General features: G+C 32.9%; 1 protein-coding gene across 1 annotated transcript; it reads left to right on the forward strand.

Moving 5' to 3' along the window:
* Window positions 1–2,775: 2,775 nt before the first annotated feature.
* Window positions 2,776–16,110, forward strand: LOC117125267. Its single transcript, XM_033271737.1, has 6 exons — window positions 2,776–2,900; window positions 5,004–5,048; window positions 5,942–5,986; window positions 7,640–7,684; window positions 9,723–9,767; window positions 10,663–16,110. The coding sequence occupies exons 1-6, from the start codon at window positions 2,855–2,857 to the stop codon at window positions 15,831–15,833; spliced, it is 5,397 nt and encodes a 1,798-aa protein (XP_033127628.1). The 5' UTR covers window positions 2,776–2,854; the 3' UTR covers window positions 15,834–16,110.
* The last annotated feature ends 4,539 nt before the right edge of the window (window positions 16,111–20,649 follow it).

The following is a 20,649-nucleotide window of genomic DNA, read 5'->3' on the forward strand; positions in this document are numbered from 1 at the left end:
CATCCCCACCCGACCGTCGGAAAAGCCCCCGACCTGATTTTTTTTTTTTTTTACAAAACACTCAAAAACTCCATCTCCCGAAGGCAATTTATATAGGCCTAGGCTTGTTTACCATCCGTCCGAACGCCAGCCGACTGTGCTTATCCCTGCAGTTCCATTCCATCATCGTCCCGTCTAGGCCTAGTCCTTGCTTCTATCTAGAAAAGGCCTACAATAGTTTTATAGTAGTACAGTAGTATAAAAAGAGTGTATTTGTATACACGGTACAGCCGATGCAAAGCATTAAGATTTACTCGGGATTAGGTTTATCTTAGCAAACTAAACTCCGATCCGATGCTTACGTCTCATGCTTTGTGCAGAAAAGCCAAGTCGCCCAATCAGCGCGTTGGTATTTCCATCACTTTGGAAGTAGACATCCACAGCACGAAAGAGAAACAAGAAGGAGGAACCGCTCTGTGGTGACCGGAGGCAAGACAACAAACATGGCTGCGCCCATCAGTTTAAAACTGTGGCATGTTCACTTCTTACCTGTGTGCAATATTTCACGAAATAAAATTTTAAAGATAAAACTTTCATAGGTAGGACAGCATAGATAAATTTATTACTGGAAATATAGTGGCGAGATAGTGCATGCGTATATTAGCGAGCGAGCCGTCCGGCCGTCTTTTGGATGGCCTACAATTATTTAGGACGGCTTATCCTAATCAGCTCGGCCTAGTCTGATTGGGCCTGGTCTACCTTTAGCAAATTCTTTATATATTCTTCAAATCTATCGAATGTTACATTAAACTAAAGGTAAATCATATTTACGTTTGATAAAAACAACATTTATTGGTTGAATGTACGTTTTCGTACCAATAATCGATGGGGATTACTAACGATGTGCGTGGCCCGCCATCGGATCAGTGTCACGCCCACTGGCTTCCATTTTGGAAAAACAAAATAGGCCGTCTATTTTGTTTTTCTGGCGAAACCCCTGCATGGCATCAATGATGACTGTTGTGTTGTTCCAACAACAAACCCAGTATGGTCCAGTTATAATTAATGTCCAGCAAACACAAACTTAAACACAAAGCATGGAATATTCACATGCTGGTACAGTGACGTGAATGGATGTTTCCAAACAGCTGGTCCAACTAGATGTCAAAGTGTTTATCAGCATAAACATAGCACATGATAATAGTCTAACTCATTAACAGTATTCACTATTGAGTATTATCACTATATGTACATACTCCGAAAGGTCCACTGATTAATCTCAGATAAGAAAGTATAATACATACTCCAAGTATTGAAATACACGCCATCGTGTTGGGATTCAATATTTCGACATTATTTATGTCATCATCAGGAATGATGTACATACTCAAACACATAACAATCACAAATAGTAATCAATTGTACAAAATGCCAGTTCAAAAATTACGTTTCTATTTATGAATGGACAATGAATTATTATACAACTTTGATAAATTTCAATCTTCTTATTTTGCTGTTGTTATTTTTATTTTTAATTTCACATCCAACAGCAATTACACTCGCCACTTAGGATGGAATGCTTTATAAACTTGTTATCGATATCATCAGTTCTGTTAAAACATATACAATGTTGCATGTTTTAAAACTTCATATATAGGGATTTCAATATGACTTTTTCATATAGGCAAAGCTTATCTGCTTGATGTAGATGAATTACATGATTTCTTGTATCCAATTTTGGCGTCTGTTGTTTTCCTCTTCTTTGTTTTGCTAATTTTCCTTCCGACGCTGGTTTTTCATGTTCTACGACAACAAAAAAAATAAATAAATAAACCTACCATGAAATTTGATACTAAAAGGATGCTAACCAATTATTTTGTTTTACTTGGCCTATTTAAGAGTAGACTTCCGTGTACAGTACATCTGAAGATGCGTCGTAAAAGCTATGAAGTATCCGGTCCTCATTTCGCTATGTGAGAGCTTCATTTTTTTTCTAGTACATGTATCTCTGTTTATTATGCAATATCTTGCAAATCCCACTGATTATTTTGAATTTCTTTACTTAACTTTTAGGAAGACATCCAAGTCATGCATTGAACTACAGATGAGATAAGATGTATTAGATGCTACAACTCGGAAGTGGAGGTGGGCTATTAAGGCAGAGTCTGTCTCTTATACACATCTAGATGTGTATAAGAGAAATCAGCGAAACCCATTTGGTAAGTTATCTTTAGAACATTGTTGAAAATTTCAATCACCCTTGCAATTTACCGGTGCATTTTCTTAAGTTGGCTCCTTCTATGTTGGGGCTGAGAGGGTCATCAATGTTTAGGCATGCAAAATTAAAGTAAATCTTCCTTTATTTTTTTCAGTGTGAAAGTAACTCGACAGATTGTTGTAAAGTTTGTAAACTCACAGTGAGAAGTATAAATCTGACAATAAAAATGAAGAAATCAGGTAAATCATTATGCCTAATTTTAAGCATTTATATACTGTACCTGTAGTCTTGTACTCTCGATATTTTAAAATTGTTATAGGTCCTCAAATTATTTCTTATTTGAAAAGCATAACATTCAAACACAGTGAATAGCTTTCCAGTCATACATGAGTATGACTGTAAAGAACCTTATTTACCATTTAAACTCATGGCAGGACTCATGGGTAGAAGGACTACAGTAACTTAAATGTTCAAATTAAGGAGCTTGAGTGGAATGATCAGTGTTTGAACAGTATTTTCTAACAATTTGCATTTTAATATACTTGCACATTGCTGGTAACAGTGAATATCTATCATCTATACAGAGGCAACCGTCCTTTTGCTAATCAATGGAAATTGATAGAAGACCTTGAAACAGATGTTTTAACTGAAGATAAAATGTCAACATTTCTTCAATGTTTGAAGGAGAATGAAGTAAACATAGGTTAGTGAATAGTACACAAAAATAATATCACATTTATTATTGAAGTATCTTCAACAATTCATGCTTAAATAGGAAAATATTTAATATAGGATAATTAATTTGACTAAACTCAATTTAGTTTCTTCAATTGCTATGGGTACCATCTTGGGCCAGGATACAGCATAGCTAATCAACCTTGACCCCTCTTAACTACAAATGTCGTAATCATTTAACACACTTAATATATTTGAAAATAAAAATTACAACAAGTATGTCTTGAGATGGTAATTGCTGTGAAGCAGCCAATTCATATTCTTGACAGCAATTTGACCTTTGAAAGGTCATTGTCAAAAAACAAGGGCCTAAGACAACTGAAAAGCAGAGTTTTCTTCTTTGTTCTGCCGGGGTAAAATCAATTACTTTAGGCGACGACGTCTAATCCTACTCTATACTAGCTAGGATGGTATAGGCCTAGCCTTGAAGGATGAAGGTCTCAATGAAAAACGACGACGATCCTGATAGCTAACATTGTCTATTTAACATCACAATAATTCATTTTTAGACCTATAGATGTTTTTTGAATTGTACTCCACAAATCTCAGCCAATACCTCGCACAACTCGAGTAACGTCTCGTATCTATTGTCGTGACGTCATGGCTCGCTGGCTTTCACACTTGCGATGTCTCGCACTTGTGATCAAATAACACGCTGGCTCGCACTTTGGCAACACTCTTTGGCAGTCAACTCCCCCCTAGAAAACCCGCCCTTGGAAACTTACCCCATAAAAAAATGTACACTTCCTAGACCATGCAGTCTTCAAAATAAAAATTGTAACATTTGGTAATCAACATAGACATAGACATTTTGAAACTTTATTAAAAAAACACCTAAACCATAATTCACCACTATAGACACTTTTTGACAAAAATGAAAAATTATGACCATAAGTAAAAAGACTATAACAATAAACTATAACTATAAACAAACCATAATGCAACGTATTGCCATTAAAAAGCAGCATTGATTGAGTCTAATACCAGGTTGTTATAATATATAAAACCATGTAAACTGAGTGAGATGAACAACTACCAATGGTACTTAAAATAATTACTTTCCTCCTTAGCTTCGTGTGGCAAACCATGAAAAAACTCATCTGGTTCAATTTTCTATACGAAGCTCTGAGTAGACATAGTTTTGTATGCGAACGCTCTTTGGTTGGCTTGCCTAGTGCATAGCACATGGTTGCTGTTTCACGTACACGAACGCTAATTGGTTGGCTCGCCCAGAGCAGAGCAGAGCACACGGTTTAAATTTGTCTCAACAGGCCCAGACAACACCACAGCTCTGTTGTTTAGAATAGGCATGAAGGGGATTTCCCAAGTTATACCTTTGTCATATAGGTAATCTTACAATATTTTCATGTTCTAATTGTTAAAGATGTAAAATGATAAATTAATACACTAGACACATAGTTTTATTTGAACACTTTATTATGACATCGTAAAGTGATGAATAAAAACACTAAACACATGGTTTTATTCGTAGGCCTGGAGGCTAGGTCTAGCCTAGGTAACATCGTTCATTCATACATACGTTTATTGAACGTTACGTACGCATTAGGTCAAAGGTTACCAAAAATTTTAACCCAACCTCTATTTTATGAATCCTCCGATTTACGTACACCCTCCGGTCCAGTACCACACGTAAAATCGAGGTTCTACTGTAAATGCTTTCCTTGAGTAAACTCACCCATTAAATGACTGCAAACAAAACTAATTGAAGCAACATCATTCTCAACACATTCTATTATTCAACTTCTGTGAAAAATACATTTTTTCTAACCTGGTCGGGATTAATAAGTCTTTATGATCACGCAGTAACACATTTTGAAGGTAATTATGTGTTGTATTTCCAAAATTACAGTGAAATTAAGGTGCGTTTATATGTGAACATCCATTTTATACCTAATAAAATTATAAAATCCTTCCTCAAATAAATGCCCTTCAAAACCCTTCTTAACAACAAACACCCTGGATATCTCATATTCCTCATACAATACCTAATATTTTCACAACATGTTATTATCATGCTATTGTAACAATTTTCAATTTCTATTCTTTGCAGGTTGTGGAGAAGCATCAACATCGAAAAGACAAATGTCAGACAAAGGTTTGTACTATGCAGTCAATAATGATATGTGCTATTTTTAAGGCCCACTAACATGGGAGCAATGGTCTAAAGCTCTACTTGGTGCAAATTATTATTTTATGACAAGAACAAATGGAATATGTGTAATTATAAAGATGAGCTCAAACTTAAACAATATCCAGTATATCATGACATGACAAGAGGTGCAATTTTGTCTGAAAACTGAAGCGATAGGTTTGCAATTAGAATTTTAGATACTAACCACAAAGAATCCATTTTTTTTTGTACCCTAGGCCAGTGGCGGCTCTGGGATAAATTTTTGTTTTTAGTTGGGGCTAAGCTGTCCTACAGGGGGGACTTAAGCAATCTTCCATCTTCTAAGTGCCGAGTATACTTGCTTTTGAATGTGAAAGAAATAAAGAAAATTTGAATTTCAAACACAGAATGGGGGAGTAACATGTGCTGACTCTAAATAATCAGTCTACCATTTTCAATCCAACAGTAACAGAATATGTTTCAATTTTTAACAATAACTAACAAGATATAACAACTTTTATCTCCTGAGTTATTTTATTTGTTTCATACCAAGCATCAAAATCAGGCAAAATCTGAAAAAGAATAGAAAGTTGTATTTAGGGTGCTACTCATATGGAGTACGAATGCATGCATATTGAATAACTTGGTACATTTCCTTAGAAAAAAACAGACCTGATTGATGACTGTTTTTCTTCCTGGATATCACAATGGTCCGTTGCTCAGTGCTTCAAAAATGTTATTTACAGTAGATTTATTTTCATACTACATATACCTGATACTATTTACAAAATGTTGACAAGGGTATTAGTTTATAACAAATTATGTGGTTCACCTAATATTTCACATATTAAGCTTGTATTAATTTCTATTCTATGCAGGTAATGGAGAAGCATCAACATCAAAAAGACAAATGTTATTCAAAGGTTTGTACTGCGAGGTCAAAAATAATATTTACTATTATGAAAGTCCATTAACACCAGTGCAATGATGATATGATGAAAATGATTAGAAAATTGTATTGTGAATATGAAGCACTCTGTACAAATGAGATAACAAACTTGCTGCAATTTTTTTTTTTATCTAATTTTTGCATAGAATTTGTTTAATGAATTATTGTCTGAATATGGTCAGCTAGGATATCTGGTAACCCATCATCAAAAATGAAGCACAACCTTCACAATAGCCAGGGTATCCCTTATCCCAATCCCATCGGCAGAACAATAGTGCATGTCTGTGTATGTGTTTCCTTATGGGTGCATAACTCAAATACTACTGGATCGATTTACTATACTTTACCAAATTTTTTACACATTGACAATGTTATGTATCTTGGTCCTCATCTAATTTGGTGCTGTTCGAAAATAAGATGCAGATTTTAGAATGTTGCCAGAGTAAGGAGTGCATCAAATTCTGGCCAGCAGGCTGCAACTAGTATGGCTGGTGCGCAAACTTGCCCGATTGATGGGTTTGCGACACAAGGCGTACGATGGTAGGACTCATTTGGGTAGGCCAAGCCGAGTTGATCGGATTGACCGCTGACCAGATAGAGAGTATGTCGAATTAGGTCTAATTGTATAGGTAATGAAATATTCATTTTTTAAAATAGTTTTCTATGCCCCTAAAGCATTCACACAGTCATATGGCAATTGTGCCTTTTCATTTGCTTCTCCAACCAACTGGAATAACATCCCATTACACATCAAACATGCAACTTCCATCATTACATTTAAATCTCTTCTCAGAAGCCATTTATTTAACTAACTTATGTTATGGTTTATAGAATGGCCCCGAAACTGCTAAATACCGGGATGGTGTCCGGCGTGGGATAGTTTAACTAATTGTAGTTAAAAGTAATATACTGTATTTAAGAGTAGTTAAGCATAGCTTAAGGTAGTTAGGGACGTCCTGGGTACGACATTAAACTCCATCGGGTCGAAGCGTCGGCGACTAAACTGACAGCTCTCTCAAATGTCTTAGTGGCTGCTGAGGGGAGGGTGTTTATGGGCACCCAGCAGCAAGAAAAACCAATAGCTGAACAAAGGGCGGATGAGCTCCTCGAAGTCAACGGCCAAACATTAATTAGTTTAAGGAATAGGAGTAGTTTAGTCTCATTGTTATTGTTATTATGATTATTTTTATTTTATTTTATTGTTACTATTTTATTGTTATTTGCTTTTTCTCAGTTGGCCTATATTATTTCTCTGTAAAGCGCATAGGGGCAATGTGCAATATGCGCTATATAAATACAACATTATTATTATTATTTTTATTATACACTAAATGACAATTCTACATGCTTGCCATGAAGTGATTGTGAATCAGAATTAGAATGTAAGTTATTATCAGTCATCAACAGAAGTACCTTACTATAAAGCTCTTTAAAATGTTAATAAATTAATTCTACTTGCATTTAACTTACTTATTGAATTTACTTGCAAAATTAAGTACATCAAGTGTGGAAATGATAATTGCAACAATGATTACAAAAATCAACTGTACCTATTTGGTATTCTTACCTTAACTGCTAAAAAACTTTACAAACTTAAAAATTTGACTCACTATAATGTGTTTTGCAGGTAGTGGACAAGAATCAACATCAAAAAGACAAATGTTTGACAAAGGTTTGTACTGTTTAGTCAATAATATCTACTATTTTGAAATTATGTTGAGATTTCTTTTTTATTCTGGCTGCCGGCTCATGATTTATAAATTTATTTTTAACATTTTCATTAAAATTACTTACAAAAAGGAAAAATTGAAAACTTATTTTATGTAATTTATATTTTTTCTACACTACCTATTAAACTTAATTAGGAAAAAAAAATTTTCTTTGTGATTAAACTTCTGTATTTAGAATTTTAGTAAATAGTTATTTAATACATTTTTCTGTTACTAAAAAACCTTCCATAAAGTTTAATGCATTAAGGTATCGATGGGTTAATATCGATTTTGTAATTGATATGAATAAATGTATTTTATATACATGTATTTTATATCCAACAGTATTTTTTTTATGAAATAGGTGTTTCTTATAGTGAAAGAGAAAACAAATTTCCAGTGTAATACTGGGCAATAAAAGCTTATTTTAAAATATTTTCATCTTAAATAGTTTAATCTGGTATATTTGACTACTTCTGTAAGAGCTATATTAAACAAGCCTGGGTTTTACGTACAAAAATGTTAAATGTTAAATAGACGTTTACGATGCCAATCTAGTACTACCGATACTCTTACATGCTTGGTATCTATAAATGATTTTTTTTTTTCTATACTTTGTTTATAGGCCTATTCCTCATGTCTGTTTAGGTAGATCTGTTTTGTTATGTTTAAAACACTGTAAAATGTTCGCATAATTTCCATTAGTTTTCTTCTTTTTTAATGGAAACCCACTCTCAACTGTATGAAATATGTATAAAAACTTATTGCAAATTAACTGGTAAATAAAATAAGAAATAATTAACGTTGATGATAAACATCTCATGATGAATTATCATCGAACTATAGTTGTTGATATTATTGTTTATTCTATTCTATCTCATTTGCCTTGCATGTTTTGCTATGTTTTTATAGTTAAGTTTCTAACTATTATAATTTTTAATGTTTTTTTAAGAAATTGTAATTTCTAAGTATTAATTGACTTTTTATGTGATTTGGGTGCATACGTATATGGGTGTAGATGTGTTTGTGTATGGTATGGGTGTGTATTTATATGTATGTGTATATTAAGTGCATATATGTGTGTCTTTTGTATGTGTGTGTGTGTATATGTGTGTGTGTATGTATATGCGTATATATGTATGTATGTGTATTTTTTTTTTTTTTTCTTTTTAAGTCGTGTATATGTATGGGTGTATATGTTTGTGTGTATATATGTGTATGTATAATATGTATATGTGTATATGTATGTATTTTTCTTTTTATATATATATATATATATATATGTATATGTATGTATGTATCTGTCTCTTATACACATCTAGATGTGTATAAGAGACAGTAGTAGTAGATCCTAGATAGTTCCATGGATCTAATAATTCTTTAATGCCTGTAAGATTAGTTTAAGACGTGCTGTGTTTTTCTTAATATGGATGCACCACTTTTTGTGTGTGCCACCGATGCAAAGGTGCAATTTCCAAATAAATTGATTGATTGATTGATTGATATTATAATTGTAGAACTGTTTCATCAATTATAAACCAAGAACAATTTGGTGACTTATTTGATTTCTTATCTTAGCACAAATTATTTCTTTTCAAAATAAGGAAGACCAAATTTTAATTTATTAACCAAGGATTTTGGAAGATAAAGTAATATAAATTTTCACCTTTTTTCAGTACATTTTCTATACCCACAATAAGTTTAGAATTTTACATGTTATCATGCTACTGTAACATAAAACGATAGTTGGCGATTCTGAATTTGTTGAAAAGATACAAAAGAAATGAAAATTATTACTAAAAACATATAACACTTTAAATTATATTCACATATGGAAGAGCCAATCACAACACACAATACCATACAGTAGATGTAGAAGTAATGATGTCTGGTTAACCAATAGTTTCTTTGAAAACTCAATGATATTTTTAGTTTCACTTAATATTCTTATGTGATACAATAATATACCAGTCCTTAATTTCTAATTCCCATTTTTTACAGGTAGTGGAGAAGCATCAACATCAAAAAGACAAATGTTAGACCAAGGTTTGTACTATGTGCAGTCTAATCATAACTATCGCAAAAACGCTGTATTGAGTTTAGTGTATACAGTACAATGTTTGCTGCATAGTCGGTCTGGCCTAGATATCTACACTAGCAGTGTAGTTAGCTTTTGATCAGTAGAGAGTCTGTTTAAATCACTGCTATGTCACCTACTAGAGTATTGTTTTGATTGGTTACACACTTATCAATACTTAGAGTATATATATTTTCTTAGCAGTGTTACAGGTAGCTTTGTTCCATGTTACCTGCGACAGTACTAGTGCATGTGTAGTGAATAACTCTCTTTATTTCAGAAGATAAAAATAAGTGTCCTCAATGGGATTGCTTCATTCCGAGAATAAATTCGAAGATTAAATATTGTTGTAGTTACAAGTAGTATAAATGGATAATAATGATAATACATTACTTTGTAAGGAGAAAACAAAAATCTGTTTTGCTGTTCTTATTGTAGTTTAGAGTTGCTCAACTTGGTACCCATTTCAGTAAATATGTCTCAAAATTTCAGTAGTTAATTGATAAATTCTGTATTTTCACCTAAGGATTTGTATAGTATAATCTATAATTTAAATCTCACAAATTTAGGTTGTCCAGGAAGAATTGAGCCAAAGTGTGTTAAAATTGTTGATGAAAAACTATTGTCCTAAATATGCAGGAGAGAATCTAAATCAAATATGTAACATCCTGCTTTCTTATAATGTACAAACAAATCTCAAACTAAACAAAAATATAATACTTTTATATAAAATCACAGGCTATAATTTGTAATACTAAATAGTGATATTGAAAATAGTTTAAATATGCTGCTAATATTTCTGTGCTAAAGTAATGATCTTATATTAATAGCAGAAATATTATTGTTGTTTGATTTTATTTCCAGATATAATTATTACAGATTTCCTGACTGAAAGGCAGAAAAATTTGTATCAGGATGTAAACCTAATGACACCAACAATCTGGCACGAAGATCATGAAGTAGATATTGCAGAAGTATTTACTGAACTCAAGTTAATGCAGTCTATAAAAAAAGACAGAAGATCAAAATCCAAGTCAACATCTATAAAACTGAAAGGTAGATCCACATCATTAAATGAGGTGTTAGATGTTATTAAATCAACAGAATCATGTAAGGTATTAATTTCAGGAAAAGGAGGAATGGGTAAGACTACCCTTCTTCGATATATTGCCTATCAGTGGGCTACTGATGGTGTATATAATGCCTTTGCTAATAAATTGCTGTTTCTGATAAATATCAGAGACATTAAAGCGAATGAATCATTTGTTGACATAGTTAAGAAGAAAATTGATTTAAAAGAATTAATATTGGAGAACAAATTGCCACCTAATTCAGTTGAAGATTTCCTGGTCATTCATGCTGATGAAATAGTGATTTTGTTAGATGGATATGATGAGTTAGAAAAAGATGCTAAAGATCCAATAGGTCTATTTCAAGGGAAAGAATTGAGAAAATCTACCGTGTTGATGTCATCTCGACCTGACAACATAACTAAATTGATTAAATTCTCTGATGTACATATCATGGTTAAGGGATTCAGTCCAAAAAACATTAAAAAATATATCCGTAATCATTTTCGCTTAATCGGTAAAGATGCAATGGGGATGTCGCTAATTACAGAGTTCAGACGTGATGATCATAATGATAGTGAGAGTTCTAATGGTGTATTTCATGATGAAGATGATGATGATGATGATTATTATGATAGTGATGAAGCCGGCAATGACAGCGACAGCAGCGATGACATTGTTGACTTTAGTAGTGATAGTGATAATGATTTTGACAGTGACGACGATGATGATTATTATTATTATGATGATGATAAAGAAGGTGGTGACAATGACAGCGACAACGATGACGAAAATAGTGGTAGCGATGATGGTGTTGATTTTTATAATAATTTTCAAAATTATAAAGGCTTAATTTTTCGAATTCCTCGTTGTCGTCTCCACAAAAATGCATTTCAGTTGTGCTCGTCTCCACTGTTATTGCTTAAGATTTGTGACATATGGAGAGATAAACAATGCCTTCCAATAAATTTGTCTGATCTTTTCAAGGAATTATTTTGTGCTATCTTGAATCAATACCAAAACAAGGATGGCATAAAAAATCCTATATCCCAATTTGACAGAATTCCAGAGATATATACAGAGGCCATTAAAATATTAGGAGAATGTATGTATGAAAGATTAAAGGATAATAAACTGTCTATTGACAAATATGATTTGACAAAGATAGCAAAAAATGAAAATTTGGTTTGTTTAGCACTGAAACTTGGTTTTGTATATAAAGATAGCCCTATTCTGCCAGGATATATAAGGGAAATTTACACAACCCCGCATAAATTAATTACCGAGGCACTAGCAGGATTTTACCTGAATAAACAAATCCAAAATGGAAATTTAAATTCTAATGAATATGAGGTGATATTGTGTAACAATTTTTTATCTATGACGAGAATATTTACCATCGGATTTCTTGGTGCTGAAGCTTATAAACTCCTTAGACGTTGGTTGATAAATGAGAATGTTAACTCACTCAATTACTTTGATTGGAGCTATTTCTCACTTACAGCTGATAGTCTTAAAAGGCTGGTTGAATCAGTAGGTGAGAATGAGACATTAAATTGGAAAAGGATTGACATGAGGAGGATTAACCTATCTTCAATAAGTGGAAGAACATTAGCTTACCTTATTAAAATCTCTACAAACCTGACCCATATTGACATGAGTCATTGTAGTTTATCAGGTAGTATAATTAATGAAATGATGGAGGAATGTCATAGAATGAATGTAGTGTTGGAAGATAACACACTTACTTTGAAGGGAAATGACCTTTCAGATATTGATGGTAAATCACTTGCTAAGATAGCAAGTCAGCCTTATGGTTCCTTTAGATGGAGCGATTACTCACTTACAGCTGATAATCTAGAAATGTTGGTAGAATCAGTAGATGAGGAGACATTCAATTGGGAATATATGATCATAGATATGAATCTGTCTTCAATCAGTGGGAGAACATTAGCTAAACTTTATAAGATCTCTCCACACCTGATCCATATTGACATGAGTGATTGTAGTTTATCAGGTAGTATAATTAATGAAATGATGGAGGAATGTCATAGAATGAATGTAGTGTTGAAAGATAACCTGCTTACTTTGAAGGGAAATGACCTTTCAGATGTTGATGGTAAATCACTTGCTAAGTTAGTCAGTGTTATTGGTCACCTTGATAATGATGATGATAAATTTATATGGAGTGATCATTCACTTACAGCTGATAATCTAGAAAAGCTGGTTGAATCAATAGGTGAGAATGAGACATTGAATTGGAAGAGGATAGACATGAGTGAGATTAACCTATCTTCAGTCAGTGGCAGAACATTAGCTTACCTTATTAAGGTCTCTACAAACCTGACCCATATTGACATGAGTAATTGTAGCTTATCAGGTAGTATTATTAATAGAATGGTGGAGGAATGTCATAGAATGAATGTAGTGTTGAAAGATAACATGCTTACTTTGAAGAATAATGACCTTTCAGATGTTGATGATAAATCACTTGCTAAGTTAGCAAGTAAGCCTTATGGTCTCTTTAGATGGAGCGATTACTCACTTACAGCTGATAATCTAACAAAGTTTTTTGAATCAGTAGGTGAGAATGAGATATTAAATTGGCAAAGGATTGACATGAGTAGGATTAACCTATCTTCAATCACTGGAAGAACATTAGCTTGCCTTATTAAAATCTCTACAAACCTGACCAATATTGACATGAGTGATTGTAGTTTATCAGGTAGTATAATTAATGAAATGATGGAAGAATGTCATCGAATGAATGTAGTGTTGAAAGATAACCTGCTTACTTTGAATGGAAATGACCTTTCAGATGTTGAAGTTAAATCACTTGCTAAGTTAGCAACTAAACCAGATGGTCTCTTTATATGGAGAGATTACTCACTTACAGCTGATAATCTAAAAAAGTTTGTTGAATCAGTAAGTGAGGATGAGACATTAAATTGGAAAAGGATTGACATGAGGAGGATTAACCTATCTTCAATAAGTGGAAGAACATTAGCTTACCTTATTAAAATCTCTACAAACCTGACCCATATTGACATGAGTCATTGTAGTTTATCAGGTAGTATAATTAATGAAATGATGGAGGAATGTCATAGAATGAATGTAGTGTTGAAAGATAGCACACTTACTTTGAAGGGAAATGACCTTTCAGATATTGATGGTAAATCACTTGCTAAGATAGCAAGTCAGCCTTATGGTCTCTTTAGATGGAGTGATTACTCACTTGCAGCTGATAATCTAGAAAAGCTGGTTGTATCAGTAGGTGCGAATGAGAAATTGAATTGGACAAATATATACATGAGTAAAATTAATCTATCTTCTGTCAGTGGAAGGACATTAGCTTGTCTTTGTAAAATCTCTACACACCTGATCCATATTGACATGAGTCATTGTAGTTTGTCAGGTTGTATTATTGGTGAAATGATAAAGGAATGTCACAGGATGAATGTAGTATTGAAGTGTAACATGCTTAATTTAAATGGAAATAACCTTTCAGACATTGATGGTGAATCACTTGCTGTGTTACTTAAGGTAATTTTTTATTCTTATTATACTTCTCGATTACAATGGAGTAATTACTCACTCACAGCTAATAATCTAGAAAAACTGCTAGAATCAATGGATGAGAATGAGACATTAAATTGGAAGTGGATAGACATGGGGAGGATCAACCTATCTTCAATTAGTGGGAGAACATTAGCTTGCCTTATTAAGGTCTCTACAAACCTGATCAGTATTGACATGAGTCATTGTAGTTTATCAGGTAGTATTATTAGTGGAATGATGGAGGAATATCATCGAATGAATGTGGTGTTGAAAGATAACATGCTTACTTTGAAGGGAAATGACTTTTCAGATATTGATGGTAAATCACTTGCTAAGTTACTTAAGGTAATTAATTGTTATACATTTAAGTGGAGTGATTACTCACTCACAGCAAATAATTTAGAAAAGCTGGTTGAATCAATAGGTGAGAATGAGACATTGAATTGGGAAAGTATAGACATGAGTAGGATTAACCTATCTTCAATTAGTGGAAGAACATTAGCTTGCCTTATTAAAATCTCTACACACCTGATGTATATTGGCATGAATCATTGTAATTTATCAGGTAGTATAATTAATGGAATGGTGGAGGAATGTCATAGAATGAATGTAGTATTGAAAGATAACCTGCTTACTTTGAAGGAAAATGACCTTTCAGATATTGATGGTAAATCAATTGCTAAGTTTGCAAGTCAGCCTTATGGTCTCTTTAGATGGAGTGATTACTCACTTACAGCTGATAATCTAGATAAGCTGGTTGTATCAGTAGGTGAGAATGAGAAATTGAATTGGAAAAGGATAGACTTGAGTAGAATTAACCTATCTTCAGTCAGTGGAAGGACATTAGCTTGTCTTTGTAAGATCTCTACAAACTTAACCCGTATTTACATGAAACGTTGTAGTTTGTCAGGTTGTATTATTAGTGAAATGATAAAGGAATGTTGTAGGATGAATGTAGCATTGAAATGTAACCTGCTTAGTTTGAAGGGAAATAACCTTTCAGATATTGATGGTAAATCACTTGTTGAGTTACATAAGGTAATCTATCAGCCAGATACTTTACCATTTCAATGGAGCAATTACTCACTCACCGCTAATAATCTAGAAAAGCTGGTAGAATCAGTAGGTGAGAATGAGACATTGAAGTGGAAAAGGATAGACATGAGGGGGATCAACCTATCATCAATCAATGGAAAAACATTAGCTTGCCTTATTAAGGTCTGTACACACCTGATCAGTATTGACTTGAGACATTGTAGTTTATCAGGTAGTATAATTAATGATATGATGGAGGAATGTCGTAAGAGGAGTGTAGTACTGAAAAATAACATGCTTTGTTTAAAGGGAAATGACCTTTGGGGTATTGATGGTAAATTTTCTGCTGAGTTAATGAGCATAATGTTATAAATTGAATAATTGTGTTTTTTTTTTTTCTTTTAAATGATATGATGATGATAATGAAAGCTTAGTCTTGAGGGCAATAACCTTTAACTGATATTAAATGTGGTATATTTTGCTAGTTATTTCAGGGAGAGATCAGAAGGGGGAGAAACAAAAATCGGGCTATCAAAAGTTAAATGACACTGCATTGTACATTTGTAATGTTATTTTTGTATTTTGAATTTTATATGGCTTTTGTTTGCTAAAATATATATTTGAAAATAAATTCTATATTGAATCATAATCTCTTTCTTTATCATTATTGTTAATTTTATATTATTGTTTATTGGAATTTTTGCCTGTAAGTTTGAATGAAGAGTTCCTGTTGGACGATTATAAAAAAGAATAAAAATAAAATTAAACAAATATTATGAAGTAGAGTCCTGATGTATCTCCCTACTTGGTAATATAGGCGTACTTTTATTAACAAATTTAAACACAATAATCAATTGACAATACTGGCAGTGGCAGCAAGTTTACCAAACAACATATTTTTGAAATAAAATTTTGTAGTATATGATTGGCTCTTTATCAAAGTGGATACACCAAACAGTAAATTATTGGTTATAAAAACAATAATCGATTGCCAATACTAGGAGCTAGTTAAAATATTTGTTTTTGAAATTTGACCAATCAACTAACTTATTTTTGAAACATTTTGTTTTACTTGCATTTATCTTGATAGATGAGTATGATTGTTTAGCCTTTACAATATTATTTGATTGGCAGTTCCGAATAGCACATTATAAAATACAGCTTCCCTATTAAGTGGATAAACTGAACAGTAAATTACTGGTTATAGAGTACAGTACGTCACGATACTACACTGTTGCTATCGTTGCAAAATGCGTTCAACCCAACGACAATTTCACCACTAACAAACCGTTGATCCCAATTTCTAACGTAATCATCATTAAGGTGTTGTATCTTACTTTTTCTTTGTAAATATTAATTTGATGATTAAAGCCCTGTTCCCGGCAAAATATCAGTTGTTAAGAAAACTGTTTTTGTATTTGTATAATGTTAATAATAAAGATTTATAAATATAATACGGAATTGCAAGTTTAACTGAATTTAGACATTCCTAAGAATGAAAAAATGTAAAGAAAGACTGAAATTTGATTTTTTGTGTTCCACACATGTCGTGGGTCACAAGACGTCAAAGGAGTGAGCTAACAGCACTGTATATGTGTTTTAAACGTTTTATTGAGCAACAACAATTATTCGTATAAAAACGAATGAAAACATATGTAAGATTCATTAATAACTGTTAAGCAATATGATTAAGTGTATTTAAGGTATTTAATAGATAAAGCAAGTACAGTTACTGTAAGCTATATAGTAGTAGCCTGCCTTTTTATCTTACTTTATCTTCTTGTGCTGGAAATCATAAATCACATTGTTTTTTTTCTGATGGATTCCACTTTACAATATAGTTGATCGGACATGGTCTGTTGACTTCCAACTCGACAAGAGCAACTTTATACTTAATGAGATAAGTCGAAAATATACAAACATATAAAATCTTATTACAATGTTTATGGTTTGCTGGTTATTATTTGAATCCCAATCACAACTAATTAAATAATGAGTACAATATGGTATGAAATATATTGTTTTTTATTAAATATGTATAGTTCCTAATTTTGAAATTTTTTGTTGTTTTTTTTTTTTTTATCTTAAGCAAACATTGTGATAACCCAAAATAGAAAAAATATTCATATGGATTCATTAATGTTGTTTAATGTCTGAATAAAACACTTTATCATCCAATAAAACGTAGCCATATTGCTGTAAAAATGTACAGTAAGTATATATAAAACTAGAGGGGATCAAACAGCAACTTTCTGATATCAGCTTATGAGTCACAACTATTGGTAATTTTTACATAATGTGGTGTATTTAACAACTACAGTATGTTTTTATTAGCTATTCCTATAATCTTATATTCATATTCCCTTATGCATCAGTGGCGGCTCCAGGATATATCTTCAGCCAGAGTCCAACTGCCCGACGAGCTCTGTCTGCCTGTTGGGGACTTAAGCCCCTGCTCTCCCCCCCCCCCCCCCCCCTGCTGGCGCCGCCCATGTTACAGTATGCATACGTTAGTTAAAAACTAATAGGCAAAACCGAAATGATAAAATGTTCCTTTTTTTGTCCATTTTTGGAAATTTTGCCCGGACCACTGGGGATCAGTGTAAATGTAAAGACCTTTTATAATTCTAATAGTTTCGTTAACATTGAATGGTTAATTATTGATGCTAAGTTTCACACCAAGAGTGCTAAGTCTCTATTCTGCATTACAACATGATAATGTTGTCTACAAATAACTATGAATATTATTCAACACTTTTATTATGATGCACAGTTGACAGTAATTTGTACATTTCCCTTTTGTATTTTAATGTTGTAATGAGTACTCATACTCTTTTATTGAATTATCTGGTATAGTTTAAACATTTTAATATTACTTAAAATGTATTTGTACATTTCAAATAAAGTAACTTGTAGGCCCTATTATTGTGTATCTACCAGTTATAACAAGTGTAATAAAGTTAATCTGTTAGATGCAGCCCATTTGTCAGCATTCCTTATTTACTATTGTATGTAATGTTAAATATGGCTGTTCCACCTACCACTTCAAATTATAACTAGAGAACAATCCGAGAGTACCTCCGCCCACATCATAATTGTCCCCTTTATAAAATTTCCATGCATCTTTTTCCTTTCCCTATGGAATTTTGGAAATTTTGGCAGGACCACTGGGGATCAGTATAAAGGTAAAGAACTAAGTTTCACACCGAGAGAACTAAGTCTATTCTGCATTTCAACATGATAGTGTTGTCTACAAATAACTATGAATATTATTTAACACTTTTATTATGATGTAAAGTTGACTTTAATTTGTACATTTCCCCTTTGTATTTTAATGTTGTAATGAGTACTCATATTCTTTTATTGAATTATCTGGTATATTTTAAACATTTCAATATTACTTAAAATTTGTTTGTACATTTCAATTAAAGTAAGTTGTATCTTTGTGTATCTACCAATTATAACAAGTATAATAAAGTTAATCTGTTATCGTAGATGCAACCAATTTGTCAACATTCTCCTATTTACTTATTAATTGTATGTAATGTTAACATGGTTATTCCACCTACCACTTCAACAATTTCCGAGGGGATGAAGTACTAGAAGGGCTACACCCACCTCTGTCTTATTACGGTTGGAGCTGAACGTGAAGATAGCACTCTTTATACTTAAAAACGTGTTTTAATTTGACAGTATTGCTGACGTTCAATTTTAAATACATCAAATAGGAGAAAAGTGCAAATACAAGTCTACACTGATTTCAGCCCCACCATGGTTAAGCGCATAGAGGCTTTTTCGCATGATGCGCTCTACAAATCCAACTATTAAATCCAACTATTATGGTTTAATGTGAGGTGAAAACAAATCAATGATGTAGCAACACAATTTTTTGTAAATATTTATTCTAAAATTTGTCATTATGTCGTTCATATTTAAATTAGATCAAATACGTTTTTGTGCTTTTTGAGGGAAAAATAGGGAGGGATGAATACAGGCCTGTCACCTCAGCCTAGGGGTAGCGCCAGGATTTGACCAACGGGGGGAGAAGGGCTCTGATGTCGTTAAAGAGAGCAAAGTGGGAGTGCTCGGGCGTTTCACAAAAGCTTTCAAAATTCGTCTTGGGGAGACACCCCACAATGATAATTTTGATTTTTCAAAGGCTTTATTAATCGATTCTTCACATAATACATAAATTATGTGCTACTACTGCCTCAGCTACAAAAAAAATATTAAGGATGGGAACAGCCTTTTAATTGCTGGAAATAGAATTCTCAGACTTCGAATATTACATGGTTGAGCGAGGCTGGACTGAGAGATAAAATCTGGGATACATCACTGTTAGACGTAACATATATTGTGCGTCTTAATTTTTGCTTTTTAGCTTGTTAACAATTTTAAGGTAGATAAATACCTTTTGGCGAAATTGTAAAATAAGTAGAGGGGTAATTACCAGCCAAGTGTCTCGGCAAACATCTCAGCATGCACCAAGGTTGGACTGAGTATACAATAAAGATCTAGCTACTCTAGATTCCTCTCTGGAAATTGCCAAATGGTCTTACTTTAAGAGTATTTTAATACATAACATTTTTTTTTAATTATTAAAAAATGCTAGAATCTTTTAGGAAAAATTTAATGAAATTCTGGAATTTTTGAGCTTTTCTTTTGAATTTGGTATACTTATTTTTGTGCAACATGCAACCCTTGGGTCCAAATATGCGAATGTACTTGCAGGATTATACGAAATTATCCCGGCCAATCTTCTTGAGGATTGGAATATTGTTTGTCTAAATACACCAGATATTCATGAAATATGTACCTGGGTACTGTAGGCCTAGATATTCACGAAATAGATTAAAACATCCCTGGAATGCCATTAGAGAGCATATGATTATATACACAATAAAAACTCACCTCGGACAACATCCCGGATATTTCCTTATCTCGGAAAGGATTGCTGATGAAGAAAAAAACTTGGATTGGGCAGTGCAGGCGCGGATGCAGCGGGGGTGGGGGGATGAGGGCCCGTGCCCAACACCCAGTGATCATAACATGCTGCTTCTTAAACTAAATATACAACATTTCAGTTATAAAATTGATCAATGCTGTAAAAAAAAAATTTGGAATATTTGGAGAAGATACTGTATAAAGCTCAATTAGAGAAGGGTTTCATGGACTGGGATACTAATAT

This window comes from Anneissia japonica, unplaced genomic scaffold (assembly GCF_011630105.1).
Source record: "Anneissia japonica isolate Jap-2015-1 unplaced genomic scaffold, ASM1163010v1 scaffold690_len516080_cov150, whole genome shotgun sequence".
In the NCBI taxonomy this organism is placed as follows: domain Eukaryota; kingdom Metazoa; phylum Echinodermata; class Crinoidea; order Comatulida; family Comatulidae; genus Anneissia; species Anneissia japonica.

Coding starts and splice junctions, on each gene's coding strand:
- LOC117125267 (XM_033271737.1), top strand. CDS start 2,855: ATGTCAACATTTCTTCAATGTTTGAAGGAGAATGAAGTAAACATAG. Junction 5,049..5,941: donor AAGACAAATGTCAGACAAAG/GTTTGTACTATG, acceptor TATTCTATGCAG/GTAATGGAGAAGCATCAACA. Junction 7,685..9,722: donor AAGACAAATGTTTGACAAAG/GTTTGTACTGTT, acceptor CATTTTTTACAG/GTAGTGGAGAAGCATCAACA.